General features: G+C 39.4%; 2 protein-coding genes across 2 annotated transcripts in view; one reads left to right on the forward strand and one right to left on the reverse strand.

Moving 5' to 3' along the window:
• The first annotated feature begins 935 nt into the window (after nt 1–935).
• On the forward strand, nt 936–3,286 carry LOC118331875 (ADP/ATP translocase 2). The gene is made up of 4 exons (XM_035666966.1): nt 936–1,150; nt 2,022–2,508; nt 2,602–2,742; nt 2,855–3,286. The coding sequence occupies exons 1-4, from the start codon at nt 1,034–1,036 to the stop codon at nt 3,010–3,012; spliced, it is 903 nt and encodes a 300-aa protein (XP_035522859.1). The 5' UTR covers nt 936–1,033; the 3' UTR covers nt 3,013–3,286.
• Nucleotides 3,287–6,040: 2,754 nt separating this feature from the next.
• zbtb20 (zinc finger and BTB domain containing 20) overlaps nt 6,041–26,075 on the reverse strand; it is a 33,127-nt gene continuing 13,092 nt past the window's right edge. Inside the window, exons 2-4 of the mRNA XM_035666197.1 lie at nt 23,385–23,529; nt 20,466–22,001; nt 6,041–18,228 (exon numbers count right to left, since the gene is read on the reverse strand). Of these exons, the coding sequence (XP_035522090.1) occupies nt 17,693–18,228; nt 20,466–21,981 (2,052 nt within the window). The 5' untranslated portion in view covers nt 21,982–22,001; nt 23,385–23,529 and the 3' untranslated portion in view covers nt 6,041–17,692. The remainder of the gene's footprint in view (nt 18,229–20,465; nt 22,002–23,384; nt 23,530–26,075) is intronic.

Consider the following 26,075-nt stretch of genomic DNA (forward strand, 5'->3'; position numbering starts at 1 on the left):
TTGGCATTTCAAAATATTCCTCCAATGCATTTTTAAATATTCAGTTATTCTGCTCATTAGTAATTTATATCCATCTGCATGCAGCAGATCTGTGTGGGTTATGTTCTCCAGCTGAATAAAGACATTAGGTCTCTTGCCGCCCTCTAGTGGACAACTTTGATCGAACCCGAACTGGATGAAGGGATGAATGAAACTTTTATTTTGAAATGTGGGGCCTAATGTAATGCAGACATACGCAGTAACATAAACCAGCTCTCGCCATAAACACGAGCATGCAGCATTTCAGCGGGTGAGCTCGTTAACTTGTGCTGCGTGCAGAGCAAGTGTAGACACGTGACAGCGGGTTGCTCAACAACATCACTGACATTGACATCCATGTTTTACAAACAGCACACAAGTGTTAGTTCAGTTCAGCTCACATGTATGTTAATAATTAGTAAATAAGTTACAGGTTATATAAATCCTGTTCATATAGAGGAATGCACCTCACTGTAAAGTATTGTTTTATTTTATTTTTTAATATTATGTAGTATCATGGTGGCTCTCTGTGAAGTCCTTGAAGCTCGGTACGACCCTATAACTTTCCTTAAGTATGATGCACAGCCCCGACGTGTGACCGACCGGGGGCAGCTGTCTTTATTGCCTCCGGGGGCGGGACTCTGGGCACAGAACCAAATAAGAACAAAGTCCCCGGGGTAACTAATTTGGCTTTCTGCCCTAAATTTAGTCCACTTTACGTTTAGCCTGTTCGGGACACCGCGTTCCTACGCAACGTGATGACGTCACCGCCTAAACTGTGTGGTTTTTTTTTTCTCTCTCTCTCTTTTAATTGGCGGAGAGAGCCTCGTGACGTCGGGGATTGGCGAGCGTCGTCGAATCACAAGTTCCCGTTTAGTATCGCGAGCCACCGCGTTATATAAATCACCGACGCAGCTTCACAATCGGCCATTTCGTCTGTGCGGGCCATCAGCTGTAGAGGGCAGCGGGGTATTATATCTATCTGTACTGCTTGTTTCAAAGGCACATCGAGATCATGAGCATGAATGAGACAGCGATTTCCTTCGCCAAGGACTTCTTGGCCGGTGGCATCTCTGCGGCCATCTCCAAGACAGCAGTCGCCCCCATCGAGAGAGTGAAGCTTCTCCTGCAGGTAAAAGTCTTGAAGTCTTTCTCTTTCCGGAAGGCGCTCTCATGTAGCCGGGTAGCTTGTGTGATTTTGCTAGCTTGCCGTGTGACAGCCGGTTTATCAAAACGTCCCCGCGGACTCGGGGTTTGCACAGGACTCGGTAACAACGTGTTTTTTTTTTTAATGCAGAAGTAGAGAGTTTTAGGAGTGATGTGTGAGAGGAGTGGAGGTCATCACCGGATGGAGGAAATGACCTACAGGAGCCTGGCTGCTAACGTTAGCTTCTCTCGGTAACCTTAGCCCCGGGAGCTAACAAAGGACAAACCCTCGTAGTGGTGTCGGGACATTGTGTACAGAGAAATAACAACACTTCTTATTTATATACAACTCTACTACTCCATAGGCGGCGGCGAGGGGGCGACGCGTGGACTGTATTTGAGCTTTAATTGACAAAGATGTCGTAATGGTGGCTCATGTATCTCAAGACGTTAGCTAGCGGTAAGTGCGATGTCTGTGTCGAGGCCCGGGACGGTCGATCCACCGCCGGGTCAACTACTTTCACATCCATTTCTCACCGAGCTGCATTGCGACATTGTTCCTACACCTTCATACACCGACAACCGTCCGCCTTTCTATGAAAATTATCTGATTATTAGAAGATGTCTCGAAAATAACAAGTGCGTGGCATATTACGCATTGCAGCCATTATCATTTGATTGCTGTTTCTCACTGATAGCTCTGTTATATTGTACTTAATGGCGCCTTTACAGGTGCTTTTACAGGTTCGACATGTACCAAGGTCACAACAAGGAGACTGTGTGATTGACATATGCTCAGCAGTTAATTGGCTTTCCTGTTTTAAACTCTACCTTTCTCTCTTTTTCCATTATTACAGGTCCAACATGCCAGCAAGCAGATCACCGCTGATATGCAGTACAAGGGTATCATGGACTGTGTTGTCCGTATCCCCAAGGAGCAAGGGTTCGTTTCCTTCTGGAGAGGTAACCTTGCCAATGTCATCAGATATTTCCCCACCCAAGCCCTCAACTTCGCCTTCAAGGACAAGTACAAGAAGGTCTTCCTTGATGGCGTCGACAAGCGCACCCAGTTCTGGAGGTACTTCGCCGGTAACCTGGCCTCCGGTGGCGCCGCCGGAGCCACCTCTCTGTGTTTCGTCTACCCCCTCGACTTCGCCCGTACCCGTCTGGCCGCTGACGTGGGAAAGGCTGGAGCCACAAGAGAGTTCAATGGTCTCGGAGACTGCCTGGTTAAGATCTTCAAGTCTGATGGTCTGAAAGGCTTGTACCAGGGCTTCAACGTGTCTGTGCAGGGCATCATCATCTACAGGGCTGCCTACTTCGGAATCTATGATACAGCTAAGGGTAGGTTGATTGCACACTGGCTCACACTGAAACCTCTAAAGAAGCTAGTTTACGTCTTCTAAACCTCTCTTTTCCCCCCTCTTCTCTTTACAGGTATGCTTCCAGACCCCAAGAATACCCACATATTGGTGAGCTGGATGATCGCACAGAGCGTCACAGCCGTCGCTGGTCTGACCTCATATCCCTTCGACACTGTCCGTAGACGTATGATGATGCAGTCCGGACGCAAAGGAGGTGAGTTGATTTGTGTTTATCGAAGCCTGCTGCTCCAAAGACACTGTTCTTTTTGTGATAGCTTACGTCTGCTCACGTTATCTAATTCCTGCTCTTTTCTTACCCTCCTCAGCTGACATCATGTACAGCGGGACCATTGACTGCTGGCGTAAGATTGCACGCGACGAGGGTGGCAAGGCTTTCTTCAAGGGAGCCTGGTCCAACGTGCTCAGAGGCATGGGCGGCGCCTTCGTGCTGGTGTTGTACGATGAGCTGAAGAAAGTCATCTAAGTCTTCATATTGTCACATCACTGTCCAATTTGGCTAAATGTAATAACTTTCCATTTCTATGGACTCAACATTCTGCCTTATTTATGGGAACAAACTATAGTGTCTCACCCCTAGCTGTGGGCGATGGCTGTACGTTGTGCATCTTTATGATTTTAAACGTTCCACACCCTCTTTACCAATGTCATTCCTGTTAAAGAAATCGATACCTCCTCCTGTCATTCACTAGGTTTGTATGGTCCCAACTCGAATAAATTTATTCTGGGAACAAACTAAACCACTGATGTCGACTGTCTCCTCTAATGTCAGTGCATGAGATGAGCACTCACTGGATAATGAAATGCACGAAGTGGATTACACCCAACTGCTATATTTACTCACGCTTATCTCTTCCTGAGCCTTCCTGGTTTGACCGTGGTCACTACTAGGATTGTAGAGTAGAACGCCTGAGTGTTGGCTCCTTTGAAAGTGTGTTGACAGGCTGCTGATAGTCAGTAGCCGATAATGTTAATTTAGTTTCAGAATACCTCTTAAAACAGCTCTAAATTAACTTTCAGGAGCGTTAACTCAGTTATTAAACAGCAGGCAAATAACTAGTTTTTGAGAGAAATAAAATATTCACTATTTGTAAGGATTGTAAATGAATACTACACTAAATTAATGGAAAAACTGAGGTTTTAAGACCAACTTACCACTCTATTACGCAGATTAACCACAATACATCCAGGTGGCCTAGCTGTCTTAAAGACAAACTGGATGGAAATTGACAGCTGACACTAGATGCTTAATGCAGTATGAAACTTAACTCCAGTGTGTGAATGAATTAAAGGTGTGTGTGTGGGTGTGGGTGTCCTCGCTTGACTGCATACATGTTGGAACAAACCTGAACACAAGGTGTGACAGATACCGGCTGATAAAGGTTCGACTACATAAATACCTACCTCACTATCTACATCCAGGTACATCTGACAACCAGGTCACCCGTCTAGACCTCAGACTTGGTATTAGACTACATTTGATCCGGGATGATCTACAAAGTCTCCTTTAAGTATAGACATTATCTGATCTTGATGCGTCACAGGAGCTCTCCCTTCACGGACAGGTAAACACGACAGGTTCTTAAATAGAAAATATGAATGAAACACGATGTTTTCCTGCAACGTCACGTGAAGGAGAAGACACCGCCAGCGTGACATTTTAGCGGTGATTACACACACACACACACACACACACACAAGCGGAAGTTTGACGGTACACTCCTCCCTGGTTTTAATCCTCCATCCGGCCTGAGATACCGGGGACCGACGGCAGGGGGCGCCCGCTGCAAACGAGTGCGACACTCCCGCGCTCCCGTTGCCTTTCTGCGCGTGCTCGAGTTTCTCAATGAGGAGTGTCTTAAAGCCGAATCTGATTTATCTCCTTATCAGACATATTGTGAGTATTAAGTGTGTGTGTGTGTGTGTGTGCCCAGTGTACCAAGGTGGAGGAGCATCAGTGTAATGCTGCTGATACATACTGAGAGTGTTCAGTGGCTTCATGAAGGCTCAGTCCCAGTTTACAGGTGTTCATACATGACAGGGCGTTAGTGTAAATATCAAGTTATAGGTTGGCTGTTTTGTCCCCTTCCCTTTGTTCAGAATAGCACAATATAACGCAATACATCACTATCACAAGATAAATGAACTATATTTGCATGAATAAATAAGCAAACGCTGGTTATTAAAGGATCATTTATATTATTTTGCAGTTTACCTCAGACTTTATTGATCTGTGTGTCACAGACATTACTCCTAACATCTATGGCTCCGATTTATGATCAGGTACGACTGTGATTAACTTTACACACAATTAAAAAAAATATATTCTTTTTAAAATAATAAATAATTTTGTTAATTAGGCTGCCACTATTTTTCATTAATGTCAACAGTGTGATTTTAGCCAATATTTAAACCTGATAGCTAAGAAGAATGTTAACAGTCCAGAGTAAAATAAATAAAGAAAATAAATAGCCATCCCTGTGTGAAGCAACCATCGTTTTTCCAACCAGACGAGTTCCTTCTGAATTCATAAACGCTTATAATTTATTCCACCAAATAAATCTTTCACACCAATATTTCAATACAAAGTGAATCCAGTATTTGAATACAATGCAGAGCGTCTTCTTTATTGTTCTCTGATGTGTTTACCAGATTACAACCCAAGTATAAGGAGCCATAACTGTGACATTAACAGACTATTTTAATTAAAAACTGACTGCGCTTACATTAGAGGATATTAATTTATTCTCAATGACTGTTAAAGGTGGTTATTAGAGATCAGTTTAACACTCATCTGTTAGCTAATCTTGCAGCACAGAGTCTAAAATGAATCAGGAGAATCAATAAAGGCTCATATTGATGCGTTCTGGTGGCTGTGACACTGTCCAGACACCTCACAGCAGGACTGACCCAGGATCTGCTTCCAGGAAAATCTTTTCTGTGCAGAGTTTACGTAGTTGACTGCATCGGCTTCCTCCCACAGTCCAAACACTTGTGAGTGAAGAGGACTGCACCTTCGAATCGCCTGTTCAGCAGGTGTGAACCGAGGTGTGACTGATTGTTTATTGATCACCGTTACATTTGTAATGGACTGGCAGCTTGTCCAGGGTGTTCCCTGCCTTCTGCCCAGTGCATTCTGGGATACCATCCAGCCTGTTATTAAGTCACTTCCAACTGTATTTGGAATCAACACACATGAGCATTTATTTATGGGCTTCATTTCAGCTAATACAGCTCATTTATTTGATTATATTTACACCAAGAATACCATCTATCTATCTATCTATCTGGATTTATGCATTCATTAGAAGTCAGTTTGTAGTTCTTGGCAGTGCAGTCATGTGAAAGGTCGCACATGGAAGCTTTATTGCACAAACTTTACCCTTTTTAAAGACAAAAGGTTACTTTCTGTATATATTTCTGGGCACTATATTCATGAGAAAAAACACCCGGAAAGAAGAACAGAAAAAGAAAAACAGCAACAAGACCTTCTGTGAAGTACAGGAAAGTACTAGTTTTTATTCCTTCATAATCAAACTTCACAAACAGCTTGAACTTGTACAATACCTCAGAGAGTGAAAATTACAAAAAAAGTGCTGGTAACATTTACAAAAATCATCCTTACTTAGCAACAATCAGTTTATTCTTCCACACTTTTTTTAGTCTTTTGTATTAAGGCTTAATACTTCTGTATAAAGTATATGCAAGATAAGTCTTCACAGTTTTTCGAAAAAAGTCACAATATTATGTAACATAATGAAGCTTTTACGGCTATTTTCTTTATAATAACAAATACACATCACTGGTAAATATATGTGAAATACAGGGCTTATTGTAAAATGGCAAGTAATGATACTGTTTGCTGAGATAAATTGATTCCACACACTGTTATAGGAAAGTTTTGACATACCATTGCTATAACTGAAGGAGGAGAAAAAGAAAATGATAAGCATAAACACTTGGGAGATCGCCTCCAAACTTTGGCACATCCCATGAAAACAATTTCACAAAATATGAGATTTATTTTTGAAATCATACATATGGAAGAATAGCTAAACTGGCATAAAGTGAAAACATGCTGTGTAGTAAGGTGCTAAATCAGAGATATTACATTGCCAGCCTTTTTTTTCCCCACATGGACTGACATGAATAAGGTGCATTTGTAAGACTCAAAGCATATAGGTCTTTCTTAGATGTCAACAAAATGTGTAATAAATACAAGTTTTCAAAAAACAACCTAAATTAATTTGACCAATAGTCTTGAGGCGACCTCGTATACTCATGCATTCCCATGGATTCAGAGAAAGTAATATCTCTGCTGCAGTTGTGTAACTCTCTAACTGTGGCATGTGAAAGTAAAAGCTGTATTGTATTCATGGTATGTGTTATTTGCTTTTTTTTCTTGTTTTTTATTTGATTTTTTTAATTTTTTCTTTGAACTGTTGAAATTGTGACAAACTTGATGAGTAAGGAGATGGAATTGAAAACTGAATGCGAAACTAAGCCAAGATATATTCACAAGATCCTCTAAGCTGCACTGGTTTACAGGTCAACAGATGAGAGCTCTAGCCCTAGACTTACCAATTTCACCCTCATGCATACTGTACGGTTAAAGTGACGCAACAAGCTTGCTTAAATAGTCTACATCACAAAAGCAATTTGGTTTTAGTGCAAACACAATTGGCTGGCTTCAGCTTCTCAATAATAACAAGCTCACCAAGGAGATTACAAGAAGGCACATACTTATGCTTCCTCTAACACGCAACATATTTAGACAAACCGCAACATCTTTCAACAACACCACAAAGCGGTGAAAACAGGAAAGCTACTACATCCAGATAAAATGGTGAAGTTTTGCTGTTTGTGAATTATTGAAAAATTTACACTTATCCATCAACAAAATAACGACGTTAAGGTCAATAATTACTGCTGTTGTGAATGACCTCGTTGGAAAAAGGATGACGTATGATACATTTTGGTGGACAGAGATTCTCTACCTATGTGGCCAATGATGTTGTGTTTGTACGACAAAAAAAGGTGCATTTTGATTTTTTTTTTCTTCCTCTAAGAAGCGTTTCATTATTATTTCACTTTAAAGCATTTTTTTTGTAACATCCCAGCAAGAAGCACTCAAAAGTTACCAAATATGCGGAGAAAGACGAGTGTTTTTAAAGGTGTGCAGGACAGTGGACTGCTGGGGTTATCTTTTGGTATTCGTATTTATCTTTAATAATGTTGTTGGCTGTGTGATGAAGACGATCGACAAGTTTGACTCATGGGAAATGATTCCATCCCTCATACATCCCGTCTCTCACTTCAGATCTGTAAGAGCTGCTTGATTTGTCCAAAACAATCACAGGAGGAAACAACAGTTTTAATGCCCCTCAAATCTGGACACTAATACTCGGGGTACTGCTGGGTACAAAAGAACCTGCTACGAACAACAACAACACGTGGATGTGCATTAAAAAAGGTGACCGATTCTGTACCTTTGAATACAAAAACAAAACAAATCAAAACTTGTCAAATATCACCATTTACTCAGCATTGCCACTGTGGGCGACAACCGTCACATACTATGGTTTAAAAATGTGTTGAGTGAATTATATTGCTTTTGATAGTAGAAGACCAAAATAAGTCTAGTGCAAATCTCTTTTCTGGTTTGAGAAGTGGTGGTTGGTGTAATGAGACTCAACTGTCATATCTGCTCTACCATAGCAAGAACACACCAGGTGATTTTGATAACTGGATAGCTGTCAAGTGGTATCCCTTTACGATTTTTTCTGAATATTTATGCGAGCACTCTTTCTTTTTGCAGAAAAGAAAAGAAAAGAAAAAAAATCTGTCACCAGTCGATGCCATGCAACAATTTGGAAGGAAACCCCTAATAAATATTTTTCTATTATACATAACCCATCACCCAATGAATGCAATTAAACCAGCACAAAGGAAATGTCTTAACTTCTTACATTTAAATGACTCCTATTTTTGAGTGGGTAGGATGGCGGCCATGTTAGTCACCCTCCCCTGTACAGCTGGGAGGATGTGCTTTGTCTGTCAGCTCACATCTGTGCTAACGGGTGTCGTCTGTGCAGTTATGTCTGTCAAATACATCTCTCAACTTGGAAATGTTGGAAAACTCACTCCAGTCCAGTGTTTGACAAATCATATTATAAAAACGTCCTTGCACATACATTAAAAAAAAAGAAACTTTATCCCCTATTTTTTAAAACAGCAGTCAATACATTTCAAACAAGCTTGTTTCATAACAATAATAATAATAAAATACAAACCAACTTGGAGCATAAATTATCAAAAACAAACTGAAAACACATTACTGCAGCATATATTTCAGGGTTGCTTAGTTGTGATGTTAACTACCTTTACTACAACAGCTCCACTTCTGCCAAGTTCATAACTATATAGGAGAAGTATTTTTAGGGAAATAATAAAATATCAAGCTAACGTAGGCCAAAAAGAGCCTAACAAAATATACACATATTTATAAGCACATCTCATAGTTCAACTCGAGTGCATGTTTACAAAAAGCATCTACATACAAGATATGGCAGCAAAAAGCCTGAAAGCCAGATGAAACAAAAACCTAAGCTGCTTTGATTAGGACACATGTCATTTCTGATTTGTAATGGCAATATTTGAGAAATTCTGTCTTCACCCCCTAGGTACAAAACATCACCCGAATTACAGTATTTCAATTTCCTATTTTAAACACACAGGATGAAAAATATACAGCAGATTCACGTGGAATTAGACCTTACAGTAATAAAATATTGTCAGATTTTGCCAAATGGTTTACATTCCGCTTGAAGATGATGTGTGTTGTTATTACAAAAATATATTGTAATCACTTTCATAAATATTTGGACCACATTGTCATATTTAAATTCGTGTTACAGTTTGGTTTTGAATTAATTTTCGTCATGTAGTGATGGCTGGATGCTTTTTTTTTTTTTCCCCAGCGAACATGAACGACTGTAATATCTGCTCAGAGATCTTGAGCGCCTCACCTAGATCTGACTGAAAGTTGTATCTTTATTCTCTCTATCCTTTTTTTTTGGCTTAATAAACAACCTACAAATATGTGCAAACTTAACATCTTGGTCCATCTCAAGTGTAAATGGCTAAATGTACTCTTAAGTCACAATATCAGATTAGTATTTTAGGGACAGCCTGAAAATATTAGACGGTGCCAATATTTGAAGAAAACTGCTATAACAAAACTATTTCGATATACTCCAATGTGAAGGTGAACAGGTCTACACTGATTTGCTAAATGTGTGTGTGTATAGAAGACGTAACCGGTGATTATTGAGTATTATGCTTTTTGTCAGAGGAACAATGCAACATTTACAATCTTATACATGTTTTAACATGCGATAGTTTACATCACAGCTACTGTGTCAGATTCATTTTTATCTTTTGTTGCATTTCTTATAAAAAAAAAAGATTTTGGTCTACAATAGGCAAATTAACACAACCACAAAACTATAAACAACTGATCAAGTGACAAAACATAGATGCATTTTCACAAGCACCCTGCAATGAGAAGAAAAACAAAGAAAACCCCCCAAAAAACAAAACAACTGTAGCAATCTAGCCCAACCGTAGGAACCCCACACACAGAAAAGAAATGTTATTTTCTCCATAAAACTTAAATTATCTTAACCCTTCTTTGGTTTGTGAAAACAAACATTGTCTAGTACAGTTTTTTTTTCTTCCCCCATTTGACCTCTAATGATTAGCATGGCCCCATTTTACAAATTACCACCAGCAGCCCCTTTAGGAACATTACAGTGCTAAAAATGTTTGATCTAAGTCTGCGTGTCCCTTATGGCAGACGACGTGCTGGCTGAGACAGTGACCAACATCGTGGTGAAGAAGAGCTTCTCTTTTTGCAGTTTTTGATTTTCTACGTCACTGCTGCACTATAAAAAAGAGACCTACATAGAGAAACAGAGTGATAGCATAGTGCATGTTGTCTATAGAACCAGTCCATACGAGCATAAGCGGTGCTTATGAGGTTCGTGATCTCATGGCAGAATTTGAATAAACAGCGAGATGAGATTTAAAAACTGATCTATTTGAGGGAAATGTAATTTTTTTTTACTAAACTTTGATGTAATGGGCAATGTTTGCTACTACATAATAAAATATCCAACAGATCTTTAAAACGATTAAGCGCTGGAAATCCTCCTTAATGTTAGGTTAGTTAAGTGTGGAAAACAAATGCCAGACTAGGAGTTGGAATGTTCTGGACTTGAACAGGAATGCATGTTTTTAGTTACGCTGCTGCACACTTTAAAAACTAATTGTCTCATCGAGCTGGACTAAGCCAAAAAGACTACAGCGAGTGAGAACACAAAGAGGCTCAGTGTTCAGTCTTTAGAGGCTAAATCACGCCTGAGCCTCCTCACCATAGTGAGGTTTTTTTTTTTTTAAAAGATACAGAAATCCTGTTATCGAGGGGCACTCAAAAATAGTTTGTGCTCCATGAAAAACAAAGTAACCCCCTACAGGAAAAAGCTGTGTAGACAGGACTGCATGCTTCATTTGGACTGATCAATGGTAGCTACCTGATGAAGACGTTTTATTAAAAACCTCATCATGGTAGTGTAATAACTGCATGTTCGGAGAAAGTAATAATATAATCTAGATGTTATTATAGCTTAGTTTAGCTGAGTTGTACTTTTAAATCTGAACAGCTGCTTCACTGTATGTGTGTAAGAACAGAATCTGAAGGTTTGACTGTAAGATATGAGCAGATGCTGTCTGTGTGTGTCAGTGTGTGACGGTTGGATGACAGGGACTAGCTATATCACATTGCCTATATTATCAATGCTCCTTTTTAACATTTAATGTATATGAAACTAAGCCTTCAAAGTGTGCATTTGTTAATCATAGCTGTTTTCTCCTATTTACTTGAAAACAATGTATTATGGAGGATTTAAAGATTCAAAATAGAAGCAATCACTTGCTTTTGGTATGATGCATTTTGTGTTCATGTTATAGGCTTTACAGAAATTTCTTACTTAGAAAGATTCTTTTATTTTTTCGCTTTTCTGCTCGGTTCTCACATCTAATTTAACAACAGTGGCATAATTTAAAAAGTGTTTTTTTTTTCCTCCTAAATTTGGCACAGTAACTAGGCTGGAGAAGGTTAGAGAGAAAACTGTGGTAATTGGTCCACAGGGGAAAGAATAATAAGCCATCCCAAAACCTTTTATCTCACAGCCACTCAGTCCTGAAACTTCATTTGTTTTTTTATTCCACTATACTTTCATTTTAGTTTTGTTTTCATGTTGTTAAACCGACCACTTAAAGACATTTGAATGCTGCCTGTGTGTTCGCCATTGCCAAAACTTCCAATTTGTAATCTCATTTTTTCCTCCAGGTAGTGGTTATAAATATCTACTGTGAGTCTAACGTTTAATGACCAGTTTCTTTCTTTTTTTTTTTTTTCACGTTGCTCGTTGCCCTTTACAATTTCAAGCTGTACGTAAACAATAATGCTGTCAGATAAGATAACACTTTAATGATTGTTCTTGGGAAACTGGGCATTGGCTTGCATGTGGAAGGGCCTGTCATCAAGGTCAAAGGACACATAGTGTACTTTGAAAAAGTAGTGCAGCTGCCAGATCCTACCAGTGGAGGTAACCACTGCCATGCTTTTAGATGTTATTATAATCTGAAGAATTGCAATATTTACCCGCAACAAGATCTTAAAAATATCCAAACATCTGAGTTGGGGTTTTCGTTCATTGTGGCAGGCAGCGTGTTAACTCCACCTCTTCCAGCTGATGTGTGGCTCCCTCTGCTGTTCACAAAATGCCACTGCCCTTCCCCCACAAACATACAGTACAGCATATGGCTTGTTTGCAAATGGCAAAAAACTGAAAAAAAAAAAAAAAAAAAAACGGCATGTGTAATATCCCAAACAGTAACGAGGTTGAGCAACCTGAAAAAAAAAAAAAAAAAAATAGGTCATTCAATGTTTCATAATTATTTTTTTCAGGAACCATCTGAACCTACTCAACCTATTTTTTTTATTTAGACGATAAAACGTCAAAAACGTGATTGCATTTTATATCATTGAATCCTCCAAAACTGTATAGATGTAAGTTACAAAATAAAACTTGCAGATGTAGCCTTTACTGTATATGTATAGAACATTTCAGGTATTTTAAAGGGTTCTCTTAGGATGCACTCACAACCACCAGGTCTTAGCAGTAATAGTATAAATAGTATATTTTAATAGACCATTGTGTATATACTGTATCTGTGCAATGTAGGAGAGAAAAACTATGAATATTCTGTATAGTTGTATGTACTGATAGGCACTTGATAGGCATATTCCCTATATCCCACAAGGTACTGTATACTCTAGCTGCAATTATGTCTTTATCAAACTATCTGAAAATGTATTCTTCATCTGTGTAGAGATGGTGATACTTAAATATATATAGTATATTTGTAAGAAGTTATTTATTTCACTCTTATGTGTACTGTAGAAGGCAAAAAAAAACAATGCAGTTACGTATTATCTGAATGGTTTCATGTGTTTTCTGTATTCTACTCTTAACTTTGTGACTTTATTCAGGCTTAAATAAAAAAATTCTGACTTAAAATGTGTGGAGACGGACTGATAGACAAACAGGAAGACAGACACATGCTTATCAGAATAAAATTAACCTGTTCCTTACTCAACATGACCCTCACCATTACTATCTTCCATTTCCTTGTTTTCATCTCAATGCAAAGCATATAAGCATATACTGTATATTACACTGTGACATATGACTCAATAACTGACTATCCTTTATCCAGTTGCATGAAGCTATGTATGTATAAACAACACCACTATGATCACCATTAAAAAAAAAAGCAGGAGAAAGCCTGAAATAAAGAAGTATAACGATGAATTAAACATACTGCAAGAAGGACAACAATGTACTGTAGACCCTGTGTCTCTACACTAAGATAAACAAAACATGAACAGTAATATATTTGAAACACAATACAAACAGCTGCAGGCTCAAGGCTATTATCTACTTTTCAATATGTTTTGTTCTGGAAAATATGCGAACACTTTGCAAACATAAAGCCTAGACTTTTTTTTTTTCCAAACTAACAACTAGAAGAAGCACGATTGAGATAAGGACTTATTTTCTGGATAATGTTGCAACTTTTCAACAATTTTCAACCGACTTTTTGCAACACTGAGAAAAGAGGATTAAGCACCACCACGAGTAGCTGAAGCAGTATAAGGAATATATAACTATGGACAGTGAAGAGCATGTGATGCTAATGCAACAGGGGAGGAGGAGGGAGGGGAGGGGAGGGGAGGGGAGGGGGAGAGAAAGCCTGGGGTATGCTATAGCATGTAATGACACACTGGAGAGAAGGTTCTTCCCCTTCCTAGCCTGGTCTGTTATCAAACACCTTATGATACAAGAAGTCAACTGACAATGGGACGAGTTATTAGCCCTCATCCAGATAACGTTGAGATTGGCTACTTTTGTTATTCCGAAAAAAATAAAAAGATAGAGAAACAATTGATAGTGTAATTCTGAAATCAAATATTTCAAAAACCAACATCGAGCTACTTAACCTACTATTTAGACCAATGATACCACAAAGCTGGTTGTACTCATCTAGCTACAGTCAATAGTGCATTTGATATATGTGTTCACACAAAATATGTAAAATTTAGGTGCCATGAAGGAATGCTAGATTACTGGATACATACATTACACTGAAACATTTCAATTCATGTCTCTGCCTTTGCTTTCAAAGAAGTGATGATGTTAGTTTGGCAGTGTTTAACTTGGTACTGAACAGACAACAAACACCAACATCATGAGCTGTGTGCCATACATGTGGCAGTACTGTTGGAAAGAGATCTCGGCAGTTGCTTACATATTCTATTTAGTGCATTGTCTGTTAAGGCATGAGATTACCCTCCACGTGCTGTGTAGAGACAAATATAGCACTAGCATGCAGCAATATTGCCATCCTGGCAACAACAGCTACAAACAGGAACCATACAATTTAGGCTTATATGCACACCATAGGAGACAGGCCCAATCAAACGTTAAATAATGTGCTACTTTTACTGCAGACTAACCTCACGCCTTTTCAGCATACCTCTAACGTGTGGGTCAATATTTTCTTTTTTTAGCTGGGGGAGAAACCGGAATACAGAATCTCTCCGTGTCTCACATGTTGGTCACTTGACTTCACTTCAACTGACTCCACAGGAAATCTAGTAGCAATTAAATAAAGTTTTGCATCAAAATGCTGGAAATAACTCCTCCAAACGCGTATGACAAAGTCAACGGTACTTGACCTCTGCTTTAGTCGAATCTCATAACAAATGTTACAGGTGCCACATTAGCCCAAAAGGTTTGGAGAGCTGCTTCTCATAGTACCTGCGTTGCATATTGCTAAGGAAGCCCTACAGTTCAGATATTCCACTTATCAACAGTTTGATTAGGCTATATACCACACACAGACACTCACAGACATACAAACACTAAGGAAGGGACACAACTGTGTACAAGTGACAGACAGATATCAAAGAAGCTGCATTCCATCACCTCCCCACACCTTTAAACCCACAGAAAGTTGTTCTAGGACACACACATCATTTATGTTACACACACACACATTATAAATGTATTATTATTAATAATATAATAATAGTTATTATTACCTCCGCCAACGGAGTTGGACGGGAGTTGTGTTTTATTACTGTTGTTGTTTCACTGTTCATGTTGTTTGGCTTGGATGTTCTTGTAAGAAAATTCTGTCTGTTTGTGAAGAAATGCAATTGAATAACTGTTATAGAGAGCGTACTCCATAAAAGAATGAATTCAAAGGTTAAAACATAGATGAGCACACGTAATGGTACATATTTAAATAAAAATAAATGCTTGCATTAACACGGCACAAGTATATACTGTAGGTAACTGCAAGCAATAACAAAAGCCAAGAACCGCTGAATTACTTAATGAATAAATTGAAACGAAGCTATTCTATTACATGTGAACTCTACAACCAAATGTTAGATTTAAAAAAAAAAATCCTCTTTTCTAAAACTATAATATCTCTGTTAACAGTAGTGCACTTATTGGTTTAAGCAGTGCAACATATATGCAAGAAAATAATGCAGTCCACTTATCAAGATTTAAAAAAATGTTTTTTTTTTCCTTTGAAATTGAATAAAAGAAAATCATAGAAGTTCATTTAAGGAAAATGATTAAATATTAAGCACAGGCATTTTAAGAAAATGTGCAAAGTAGCACTTTGTTTTTTTTTTATCTACAGCAGGTCTTTTTAAGACCACTGTATGCAGTTATTCTTTTAACAATACAACTACGAAAGTGTTTGCTCACATAAATGAGCAAATCCTTCAGATTGCAGTTGCAGGCAGTTGCATGTGTGTGTGTGTGTGTCCTATTTTGAGTAAAAAGCAATTACAAAAACAATTCAAATATCAGAAATGAGCCTTAAGTGATGTGATGCATGGATGACAACTTGCGCACACTAGCTTCCAAATCTATTCTGTACATGCTGTGTCTGGGTTTTTAGAAAAATCAGGAATGTATACTATTGTCTAGAAAGTCCGTCTGCAACTTGTGGTATATCACGAAACAGTGTGATTTCAATGGAGCTACTTGTTTTGCTTTCAGACTGTATTTCCTTTCAAAACGTTGCATGCCATTTGAGCCTTCAGGGAGAGCCAATACATAAAGAGTAATGCATTTAGCTCCCACTTGCTGAAATAGCTGTGCAATTGTATTGAACTGGTTATACAGGACTTTAAGGATGAGGATGGCAATTATTTCCAATTCAAATTTGATTCAAATTAAATCCCTCCCTCTTTAACACTGTTCCAATCAACAACTAGCCTAAATGCCCCCCGATATTATAATTCAATTATCAAATGAAAACCGTGTAGGCTACTCAATAACAACAATAGTTAAAGTGACAAATCCTTTTTTAATCTACATCCCATAACAGTCAGGTGCAAGTTGAGGAGCAGCAATTATGAAGGAGAGAGTTTAGTCGCATATGCCAGCCTGCCATAACTGTGAATGTGAAAGGCTAAAAAAAAAACCATCAGCAAAAGAATCTTTCTTTTTTTCTTGTGTTTTGAAATGGAAGAGGTCTACTAGCCTTAACAGTCTTTTAAGATATTAGTGGCAGTGTATGCAAATGAGTTAAACTCCAAACTTCAGAAAAAAAGAAACATATTTTTGCTCAAATACTGTCTCATCAATACACCCTAATTTAGTAAACGTAATCTTAACCATCACAATGCATGGACAACAATTACAAAACATGTGAGAAATATTTGTCCCTGTCACCACCGACAGGAAGTTACATTTCAGTAAAATGATTGAAATTGGTACCTTGACAACAGCTGCATTATAATCCCTTAATACCATAGGAATAAATAAAACCCACTGTCAAATTAACTACTCTCCTTTTTTTATTTTACATAAGAAGGCAATCTTGTGACCATCAGTATTTTTAGAGGGAATATGTAGCCCAACCCCAGATGATTTTTGTTATTGTTGTTGTAAATTATACCACAGTAAGCTTGGACATCTATAGTTTCCAAACTGGTCAGTATGGGTTCACAACTGCCATGATTTATGTTTCATGGCAATGTACACACACACACACACACACACACACACACACACACACACATACACACACTTGGACAAACAGACAGACACATGCAAATACGCAAACGCTCAAACATATATGCACATGTATATTCATTCAGACATATCTACACTAAAGGTGTGTTTGTGTGTATGTGTTTCTTTCGTAGGCCTTTCGGTAGTGTTCAACACATAAATCAGTATTTTAGGAAAGCATACATTTAGAGGCCTGTAGTTAGGATCCATCCAGTAGATCAATATCAAACTACTAAGCCTTAAGGCCACCATCTTTTTTTTCCTTTTAGAATAACAGAAAAAAAAAAATCTTTTTTGGGAAACTTAATGTGCCAGTGTCTATACTCATTACTCTTCATACCTCAAAACAAGAAAAGGAAAATCTAGTGCCATTTTATTTGTCATTCTTTTTGAAAGAAGTTTATCTATTAGTACTTATCCATCGGAGACATGCATTCGCATGTGGTCATTGAAGTGCTCTATTTGGTCGAACTTGGCAGGGCAGACGGAGCACACGTAGGTGGTCCCTTCTTGGCAGCTCGCTTCTGCGGCTACACCCACTCCTGTTCCAACCCCAGCCCCTACTCCAGCACCTCCGCTCACTGGCATGGCGAGGGCCACCACTCCAGCTCCAGGCTCAGGGACAGCCATAGGGATGGGAATGGAGACTGGGCCCGGGGTACCTGCGCTCCCCGACAGGCCTGTGATGGTGCTGCCTGTGCTGTGCAGAGCCATGTGCCTCTCCAGCAGGGTCTTGTGTGAGAACTTCTTCTTGCAGATGTAGCACTCATAGGACTTCTCTCCACGGTGCAGCCGCATGTGGACATTGAGAGAGCTTTTCTGGGTGAAACGCTTGTTGCAGATGCTGCACTGGTAGGCCCGCACCCCTGTGTGTGTCACCATGTGTTTGATTAAGTAATCCTTCAGGGAGAACGAGCGCCAGCAGATGCTGCACTGATGAGGCTTCTCACCTGGATGTACATGCAAGACAAAAGCATTAAGGGGAAAAAAGAAGAGACACATTTTGAGAATTAGGTTTACAAAATGTGGAAGAACTTGTGCAGGATGCCTGAAGCTAGCAGTTACTTTTCCAGTACAGGAACATACCTCAGGCTAGAATTATTCAAACCTGTATTAGTTTTGTTATGATGCGGGTTCCACTAGCTGCTGTGTGCTACAGCTTTGTGAAAAAAGGTTTCCTATAATGTAGCAGTTATTTAAAACTGTAACAGAACTGTACAATTGATATTTTATAAAAAATAAAAATAAAACTGTAATCCCTTTACAAACACAGAAAAGTTGAGTTACTAGAAAAGAATTGAAAACCACACACTAATGTTAATTCCCATACGATAATGAACCAAAGAATGTGTGACTCTCTTTGGTGTTTTTGTCAGTTTGAGGTATAAGCTCATTTTAAAATAATTGTCTGTGTTGACATTAGGGGCTGTGAAATATTAACATATTAATAATAATTACATAGAACTAACAGGTAGAGGGAGAGACGGACAACAGTGCGAACAGGCAAGTTGTTAATGAAGCCCGGTGTATCTACTGTTTGCTGCTGCAGTGAGTGAATTAATTTGCAGCATACCTGCTTTGATTAAAAGAAGCCAATAATTTATACTTTTATTTTAAAACCTTTTTGTTTTTTCTTTAACTTGACCTGCTAAATAGGAAGTCAGGGTCGGTTACAGAACATATATAACAGGTAAATAGGTGTATTTACTGTCTTGCTCTTCTTAAGAAACGCATATTTCCAATTCAGTGACTCATACAATTGAAAAGGTGTCTCCTTTGTCTCTGAGAGATTTTTTGATTGCAGCCAATGACACGTTCCCTCTAAATGTGAGTCATGCAACAGAACTGGTGTGTCCACTGTCTTTTAGCTATTTTGGCTGTGTATCGATTACATTTTGTTTACGCTCACATTTTTAGGAATTTTGAAATAGAGATTTTCTCACCCTTCTCATGCATCAGGTGTGAAGATGTAATCTATTACATTTGCCAAACTACCTCTTGATTACCTTTTTTCTCTACTGAAATAAAGGCAATGTATGTCGTATAGGTAGTAGATGTATGGTCATCTCATAGGGACAACACATACTGACACCCTGTTGGTTTTTGATTAATATTTTTAATTTTTACGTCTAGCTCTCGTCCATGGGTTTGACGGATCAGTGACATTCCCTCTCAATGTGTCATCAGTGTGCTCCGCACAACTGCATGAGTGAAATATGAAATTTGGTTTGAAATAGCATTCACAGGTGGCTTTGCCAAAGTAATGGATTCTAATGAATAATAATGGCTATATGAGTAGGCAGTTTTTATGAGATCATCTAATTATATGATATCTAATTCTTTCTTTCTGTGATGATGATTTCTACAGTTTATGATTGATTAGGCTGTCAGTGCTGGAAGAAAGCAGTGCACAGTGTAATGATGTGCTGCATGAGCAATCATTGTAAGTTAGATACAAATGATAACAAAGATGCTTGGCAACTGTGACCTAATGAATGTACATTTTGAGGCTGCATATTTTAAATACTTTTCCAGTGTAAAAACACAGCAAATATACAGTAGTAATACTATACATTACAGTATACAGTATGTTTTATGTTCTAATGTTCATAGTATACTGTTTTACAGTATTTGTTAATTAATATAATAATTTGGATAAGAAGGAAAAGTTAAGGAAGCATCAATCTAATCCGCCATTTGAATTTAGCAAAGAAAATCAATTATTTTTAAAATATCTAAGGTTTATCTTTTTCTGAGATGTTGCATCAAACTCTGTTTCCCCTCTGATTGGTGTTTTCTCTTACTTAAATATGAACCCAACCTTAACCTGAACTCTATCCTCAACTAGACATCATCGTGACACCTAACCATTGTAATCGTAATGATAGCAGAAATGAAAAATTAATACCCTTTGGTCCACAATTACTTTTGATTTATGACAAAGAAACATTTTTAATATGTTATGTGTATTCACCATGTGTTCATATAATAATTAAAAAATTTAAATATAAAACTTTTGATGTTAGATCCTGTCACCCCATAAGCAAAAATATTTCTATAGTATTTTCTGCACAGCACAGCCACTACTTAACTACATTAATTACATTAGCTATGGATATTATAATCACTGAACTGAGCTTACATAATAAAAGTTAACAAAGACCAGAAATAAGAGATTTAGACTTACCAGTATGGACAAACATGTGTTTGACGTAGTTCTGTTTAGCAGTAAAGGTTTTACTGCAGAGAGTGCATTCATAGGGCTTCTTTTCCCCCGAACCAAGTCCTCCTGCAGCCTGTTGCTGCTGAGGTGGCGCTTGCTGTACCGACATGGGGTTCGGGAATGATGGCATTGCAGGGGGCGGCACTGCCACAAACTGGGGTTGCTGCTGGCCAGGAAGGTAAAGGAAAGGCTTGTTGTCTCTAGCCGGCTGTGTAGGAAAGAGTGTGGGCAGGAAGGTGCTTCCAGCAGTGCCCATCACTTGGGAATTGCTGGTCACGGTGAGCGGCATCCTCAGATTGCTGGTGTGTGATTCTGCCGAGCGCATGTAGTGCGGGGCACTTGACAGGGACTGGGACATGACTGAGTTTGGCAGGGGCTGCATCATGCTACTGTCACTAGTGCTGTGGGATGTGTCCCCGTCCTCTGTCTCTTGCACTTGCTCTGGGGACGAGTCATTGACCTCTATATGCACTGGAGCTCCTTCGCCTTGCTGCCCGTCCCCGCTCACGTCTCGGCCAAAGCCCGTCAGGTACGACTGCTGCTCCATGGCATCTGGCTCAGTACTGATGGAGGAGCTCACCCCTGAGTCAAAACTTTCAACCTTGGATTCACTCTCTACACCCTCAGTATGGTCAGTGTCATCTTGGCAGTCCCCCAAATTATCGTAGCAGCTGTACTCGTCTTCGGCCTCCTGCTTTATGTGCATCCCTGCTGTTTGTAAGCGTACCGGTCGGGGTTGCTTGCGGCAGTGAGTGGACTCTGCTGTGGAGATGAAGCGATCGACCTGCTGTGATCTCTCCTGGATGCGGTTCATCCAGGGCGGATCTTGAGATTGGTGGTCCTTCTGAGTGCTGAGAGTCGGATCGTAATTTGACGCCAGAGGGTTAATGTACAGGGGGCGCTCGCGGGTGCCGTTCTGCAGAGAGAGGCCAGGGTAGGAGTACAGTGATGTGTATGCACGATCCATACTTTGCTGTGATGATGCTTGCATATAACCTGACTCTGCGTCACTGCTGGGCCCAGAGGTGCCAGACTCTGGCGTGCCACGGGGTGTTTCCTGACCAGAATCTCCTGGTATAACAGGGAACCCCCCCGGCCCAGCCAGGCCCACATTCTGGGACACGATGCGGGTACACTCATCAATGACGGTCTTGATCTGTAGGATGCTGGCAGCAGTAAGGATCTGCAGGGCCTCTGACTGAGATACCCGCAGAATCCCACTGTACATAAAGTCAATCAGCTTTTGGATGGATTGAACTGAGACCACAGAAGGGATCTCAATGTCGCTGTAGCCCAAGAGCAGCTTGTCCTGAAAGAAGGGGCTTCCAGCAGCCAGCACGCACCGGTGAGCTCGCAGCATACTTCCATGGATCCGAACAGTCACGTCACAGAAGTGCCCACGGTTGCGCTGCTCATTGAGGGTCTCAAGTACAGAATTGCTGAAGTTGTGGAGATTGATGTTATGAATGCGCTCGGTCATCCCCTTGCAACTGATGTCACCTGCGAGCAGGAAGAAACACACGTGATTTAGAAACTGTGACACACACTGTTAGTGGATTAAACACACCGGTGTGAACTAAAATTAGGAATTTCAGTATATCTACTTATTTTTTCACATTTAACAACATTATATTTCCATTATTGGTTTACAGTATTTCTGATATATGAGGAGTAATAAAACAGTGTAATTGAATAATTAAATATACACCATGTATAGTCATGGGAATAGTCAAGAGCAAATGCATCACAAAAAGTTCTCTTGCCTGCAAGAAAATTGGTGTTCACCTTGTGTTAGAAAACACTACCAAGTTCCAGTTCTAGAATCAATTTGAATATATGATAAGTAATATTGATACCTATTATAGGCAGTCATAAGAGTGTTGAGAATTCCTAAAATGATAACAGATATGGAAATGTAAATATTTTAATAATATTAGAATGAGAATCAAATAATTGCAACATCTGAGCTAAATTTGTCTGATTTGAATCGTGGTGCAAAAATTACACATTGCCATGGTGAAAGACCATTAAGATGGTTCCCATCTAATTATTACAAGTTTCCCTCTCGAAAGTGTGTATTCCTGAAATACCTCCAACCACCATTAGGTGGTGCACTGGGCTTAGAGGACAACAGGCCTCTTTTGTTAGCCATGTGTTCACTTTGATGGCGCTTCCTAACTATCCTTGGAATACACTAGATGTGACCCGGCTGATCAGTGTGTAAGATAACTTAAGATGCTTTTCTTCCCAGTTAGGCGTTAAAAGAAATTAAAATCTAAATCTAAATCAGATAGGTAGTAAGTGTAAGAATTGTGCAAATTGTGGGTTTTCATAATTGCTGTAAAATGTATTTATTTTGTATATGAACTGCTTGAGTATAATTTAAGTAAGGCAGCAGACCTTATTTGAATGATTATTAAACACTACACTTTCCAGTGTAACTGTGCTCCTTTTGATCTTGGAAACTGTACAGATACGTGTCAAAAATGTGATAGATAATTTGTTTACACTATGTCTGTCAATGAATGAAGAAATATATTTATGAAAACATATTGGTTCTGAAATGTCAGAATCAACACATTACTGTAAACTACTACTGTATATATGTTTAAAAAAAACTGGACATGTGGAGAAATGCTTTATAATTTGGAATCCACTCATACAGTGAATAGAAATGAATTCACTCGTGGTACAAAGAATAAAACCATATTTGACATTAACAGATTTGTTTACCCACATAAGGTAGGATTTAGCCAAAATGTACTGCAGGAGTAGTTCAATAGTGTTAATGGCAAAAAGTATGCATGTTTATTTCAAGCTAAGTTATTTCGAACTTAAATGTAAAGGTGATAAAAATAAAAACTGAAGCAGTCCAGTACTCACAGTTAGATGACGTTTTGTTCCGAAGATGCTTGTGAGGCTGGTGATGAAGTGCGGGTCAAGCTTCAGTTTGCTGGTGGAGATGGCTGATCAGAGGCCGGGTGCTAGGCAAGGCTGTCAGTCCTCTCTGTCCAAATCATGTGTTGCTCTACCACAGTGTTTGGAGGGGGAGAGAAAAGACAAAGACAAATCTTAATGCCACATACTGCCTCGTCGATATTGCCACTCCCTTAATGAACCCGAAGCCACAGTAACACAAATATCTACCACTGACACGCTGCAACAGATGTGTGAAGAGTTTTCAAAGCAAGACGAAAGGACGTTCCTGTGTGCACATGACCACCAATTACAAATCAAGGTTGAAAATAATATTGGTATTAGAGTCAGTTCTTCTCTCAGCGGTTATCTGAGCCAGTGGGCAACAAAACCACACCCTTCTGAAGAAAAACGATCTAAATTCCTCATACATTTACGCAGATTAAATAATTTAGACAAGGTCTCATTCACACTCACAACAAAGTGTCTATGTATGTGTTTGTGTGTGTGTGTTGTGGCTGTGTGTGTGTGTGGTGTGTGTGTTGTGTACGTACGTGTGTGTGGTGTGGTGTGTGTGTGTGTGTGGACATGTCTGTGTTCTTTTTCATTTTCAAACCCACAAATTAAACAAGACAATATCCAGTACAGACACAGAGTGGACATTAGAAGTTGTAATAATAGAAAAGAGTCAAATATTAAACACACAAGGCATTCATTCCAAAACACAAGAAAGGCATTCAACAACATTAAGCATGTGATGAGCTGGTTTGGTGACGCTAAGAAAGCCTTTCACAATTGCTCTTATATTGTACACACACATTAGTATGCACAAGTTTTACCTCAAAAATGACCACATTAAAGTCACATACTCATGGTATCATTTAAGGTCAGGCAGACTGAAAGAAATTACAATTTCTCTCTCACTAGTCCCACACTGGTCAAATTTCAACCAATAAAGCTTTAAAAGTATCTGGAAATGACTCTGCGTGTTGGGATGTGAATATTTATCATTAATTAGAGTTCGGGTCATAATTACAAGTGTGATCTGACACTCTTAAATGTTTTTTTGGAAACAGAATAAAAAACACTCAGTAGCTGTCACGCTGCCTACAACACGAACATCAAGTGCTCCCTGTAAAATGCCAATAACTAAAGTGTGTTGCTCAATGAACAGAACGGGGCAAGGATTTGACCAGACCTGCACGTTAATGTTGACACATATTCTTCTTTTTCAAATCTCAAGCACTTTCAAAGAACACACCTCCCGTTTTGAGACGCAGAGGTGAAATCTGCAGGCGAGAACTATGTGATTTTAATCAAGTGACCTTTGTATTTTTCCCACAAATTCTGGCTGGAAAAGGGACCACATGCTATGCCAAGATAACAGATACATATATACCTCCAAAATGGTCAGATAGTTAGTTGGGAGAGATATTCTATCTGGTAGAAAAAACAGAGTTGAGGGGTTAAATAGAAAGAACTGAAACAGCTTTGAGAAGCACTGTTAGAAATGTCCTTGTCAACTAACGAATCAGATGATTAGGTATAGACAAGCAATAGCATGTTTAGCAGCAGAGGGGGATCACTCGATACTGAGACGGATAACACTTTGGCACTAAAACGTACGCGCACACACACACACGCTGGTTTGTTCTCCCGTCTTGGTCAGGGGAAAAAAAATACATTTTACAGTGAGATCCTTAAACCCTAAAACTAAAATTAAACTTTTCTCTTCCTTTTCTCAAACTGTAGGTGTAACTGTAACGCAAACAGCAACCTACAAATAATCTTCTCTAAAAACTAGATCTAACAGAAACTATTAACCCTACAGTAGGTGTAACCTGCTATAACCTAGTCGTTGACACTGAAATAATTCAGAATTAACTTAGTCAAAGTGAAAACCAACAAAAAATGTCCTCATTTTAAAGCCTTCTCTTTAACGGACTACTCACACGTGCCAAAATGCTCGAATCCATTACAGTGGCAAATATTTGACCTTTTTTTAAATTCTTTTTCTGGCAGGGGTTAGCTTGACATGTAACTGTATTCTGATGCCATAGGCCCTTTTTTTTAATGGCTCACTGTTAGACAATGCAAACACATATATGTTCCCTCTCTGGCTTCCCTCACCCATCCAGACATGTAAATCCACCTGCCTAAGGGGTAAAGTGAGGTGAATGCTGGCAACAAAGGAGCAGGCCAAGGGAAGCAGGCTTCAGTTGCCCAGACTGCCACTCACAACAGTGATTCCATTTTAGCCGTGACACAGTGGGTGAGCAGCAGCCAGTGCCTACCTGCAGTGAATTCTAATCAGCCCAGGGGTCTGTCTCCCTCCCTCCCTCCCTTCCTCCCTCCTGTACCCTGCCTTGGACTAAAGGGGCTGATGATCCTTCAAAATTAATTAGATCCTTGTAGGAGGCGGCCATTTTCTTTCCCTTCCTAACACTCCACCAAAAAACAAATTTTTGAATTAAACTAAATTCGGGGTGTGTATTTTCCCTCCTCATATTGATCTCTCTTCTCCCTGCGTCTCTACCTGTTTCTTGTTTCATCACGTCGAAAACTCACTCGCCGTCTTTTCTTCCATCTGTCTGTCTCTCTGTCTGTCTGTGCCCACCCCCTCCTCCTTCTCCACCTCCTCCTTCTCCACCTCCTCCT

Source organism: Morone saxatilis, unplaced genomic scaffold (genome assembly GCF_004916995.1).
Source record: "Morone saxatilis isolate NCDOM2014 unplaced genomic scaffold, NCSU_SB_2.0 Contig20, whole genome shotgun sequence".
Taxonomy (NCBI): Eukaryota; Metazoa; Chordata; class Actinopteri; family Moronidae; genus Morone; species Morone saxatilis.

Excerpts from the sequence above, each read along its gene's own strand:
- LOC118331875 (XM_035666966.1), top strand. The coding sequence starts at position 1,034 with ATGAGCATGAATGAGACAGCGATTTCCTTCGCCAAGGACTTCTTGGCC. Across the intron at positions 1,151-2,021 it reads GAGTGAAGCTTCTCCTGCAG|GTCCAACATGCCAGCAAGCA; the intron begins GTAAAAGTCTTG and ends CCATTATTACAG. Across the intron at positions 2,509-2,601 it reads AATCTATGATACAGCTAAGG|GTATGCTTCCAGACCCCAAG; the intron begins GTAGGTTGATTG and ends TTCTCTTTACAG.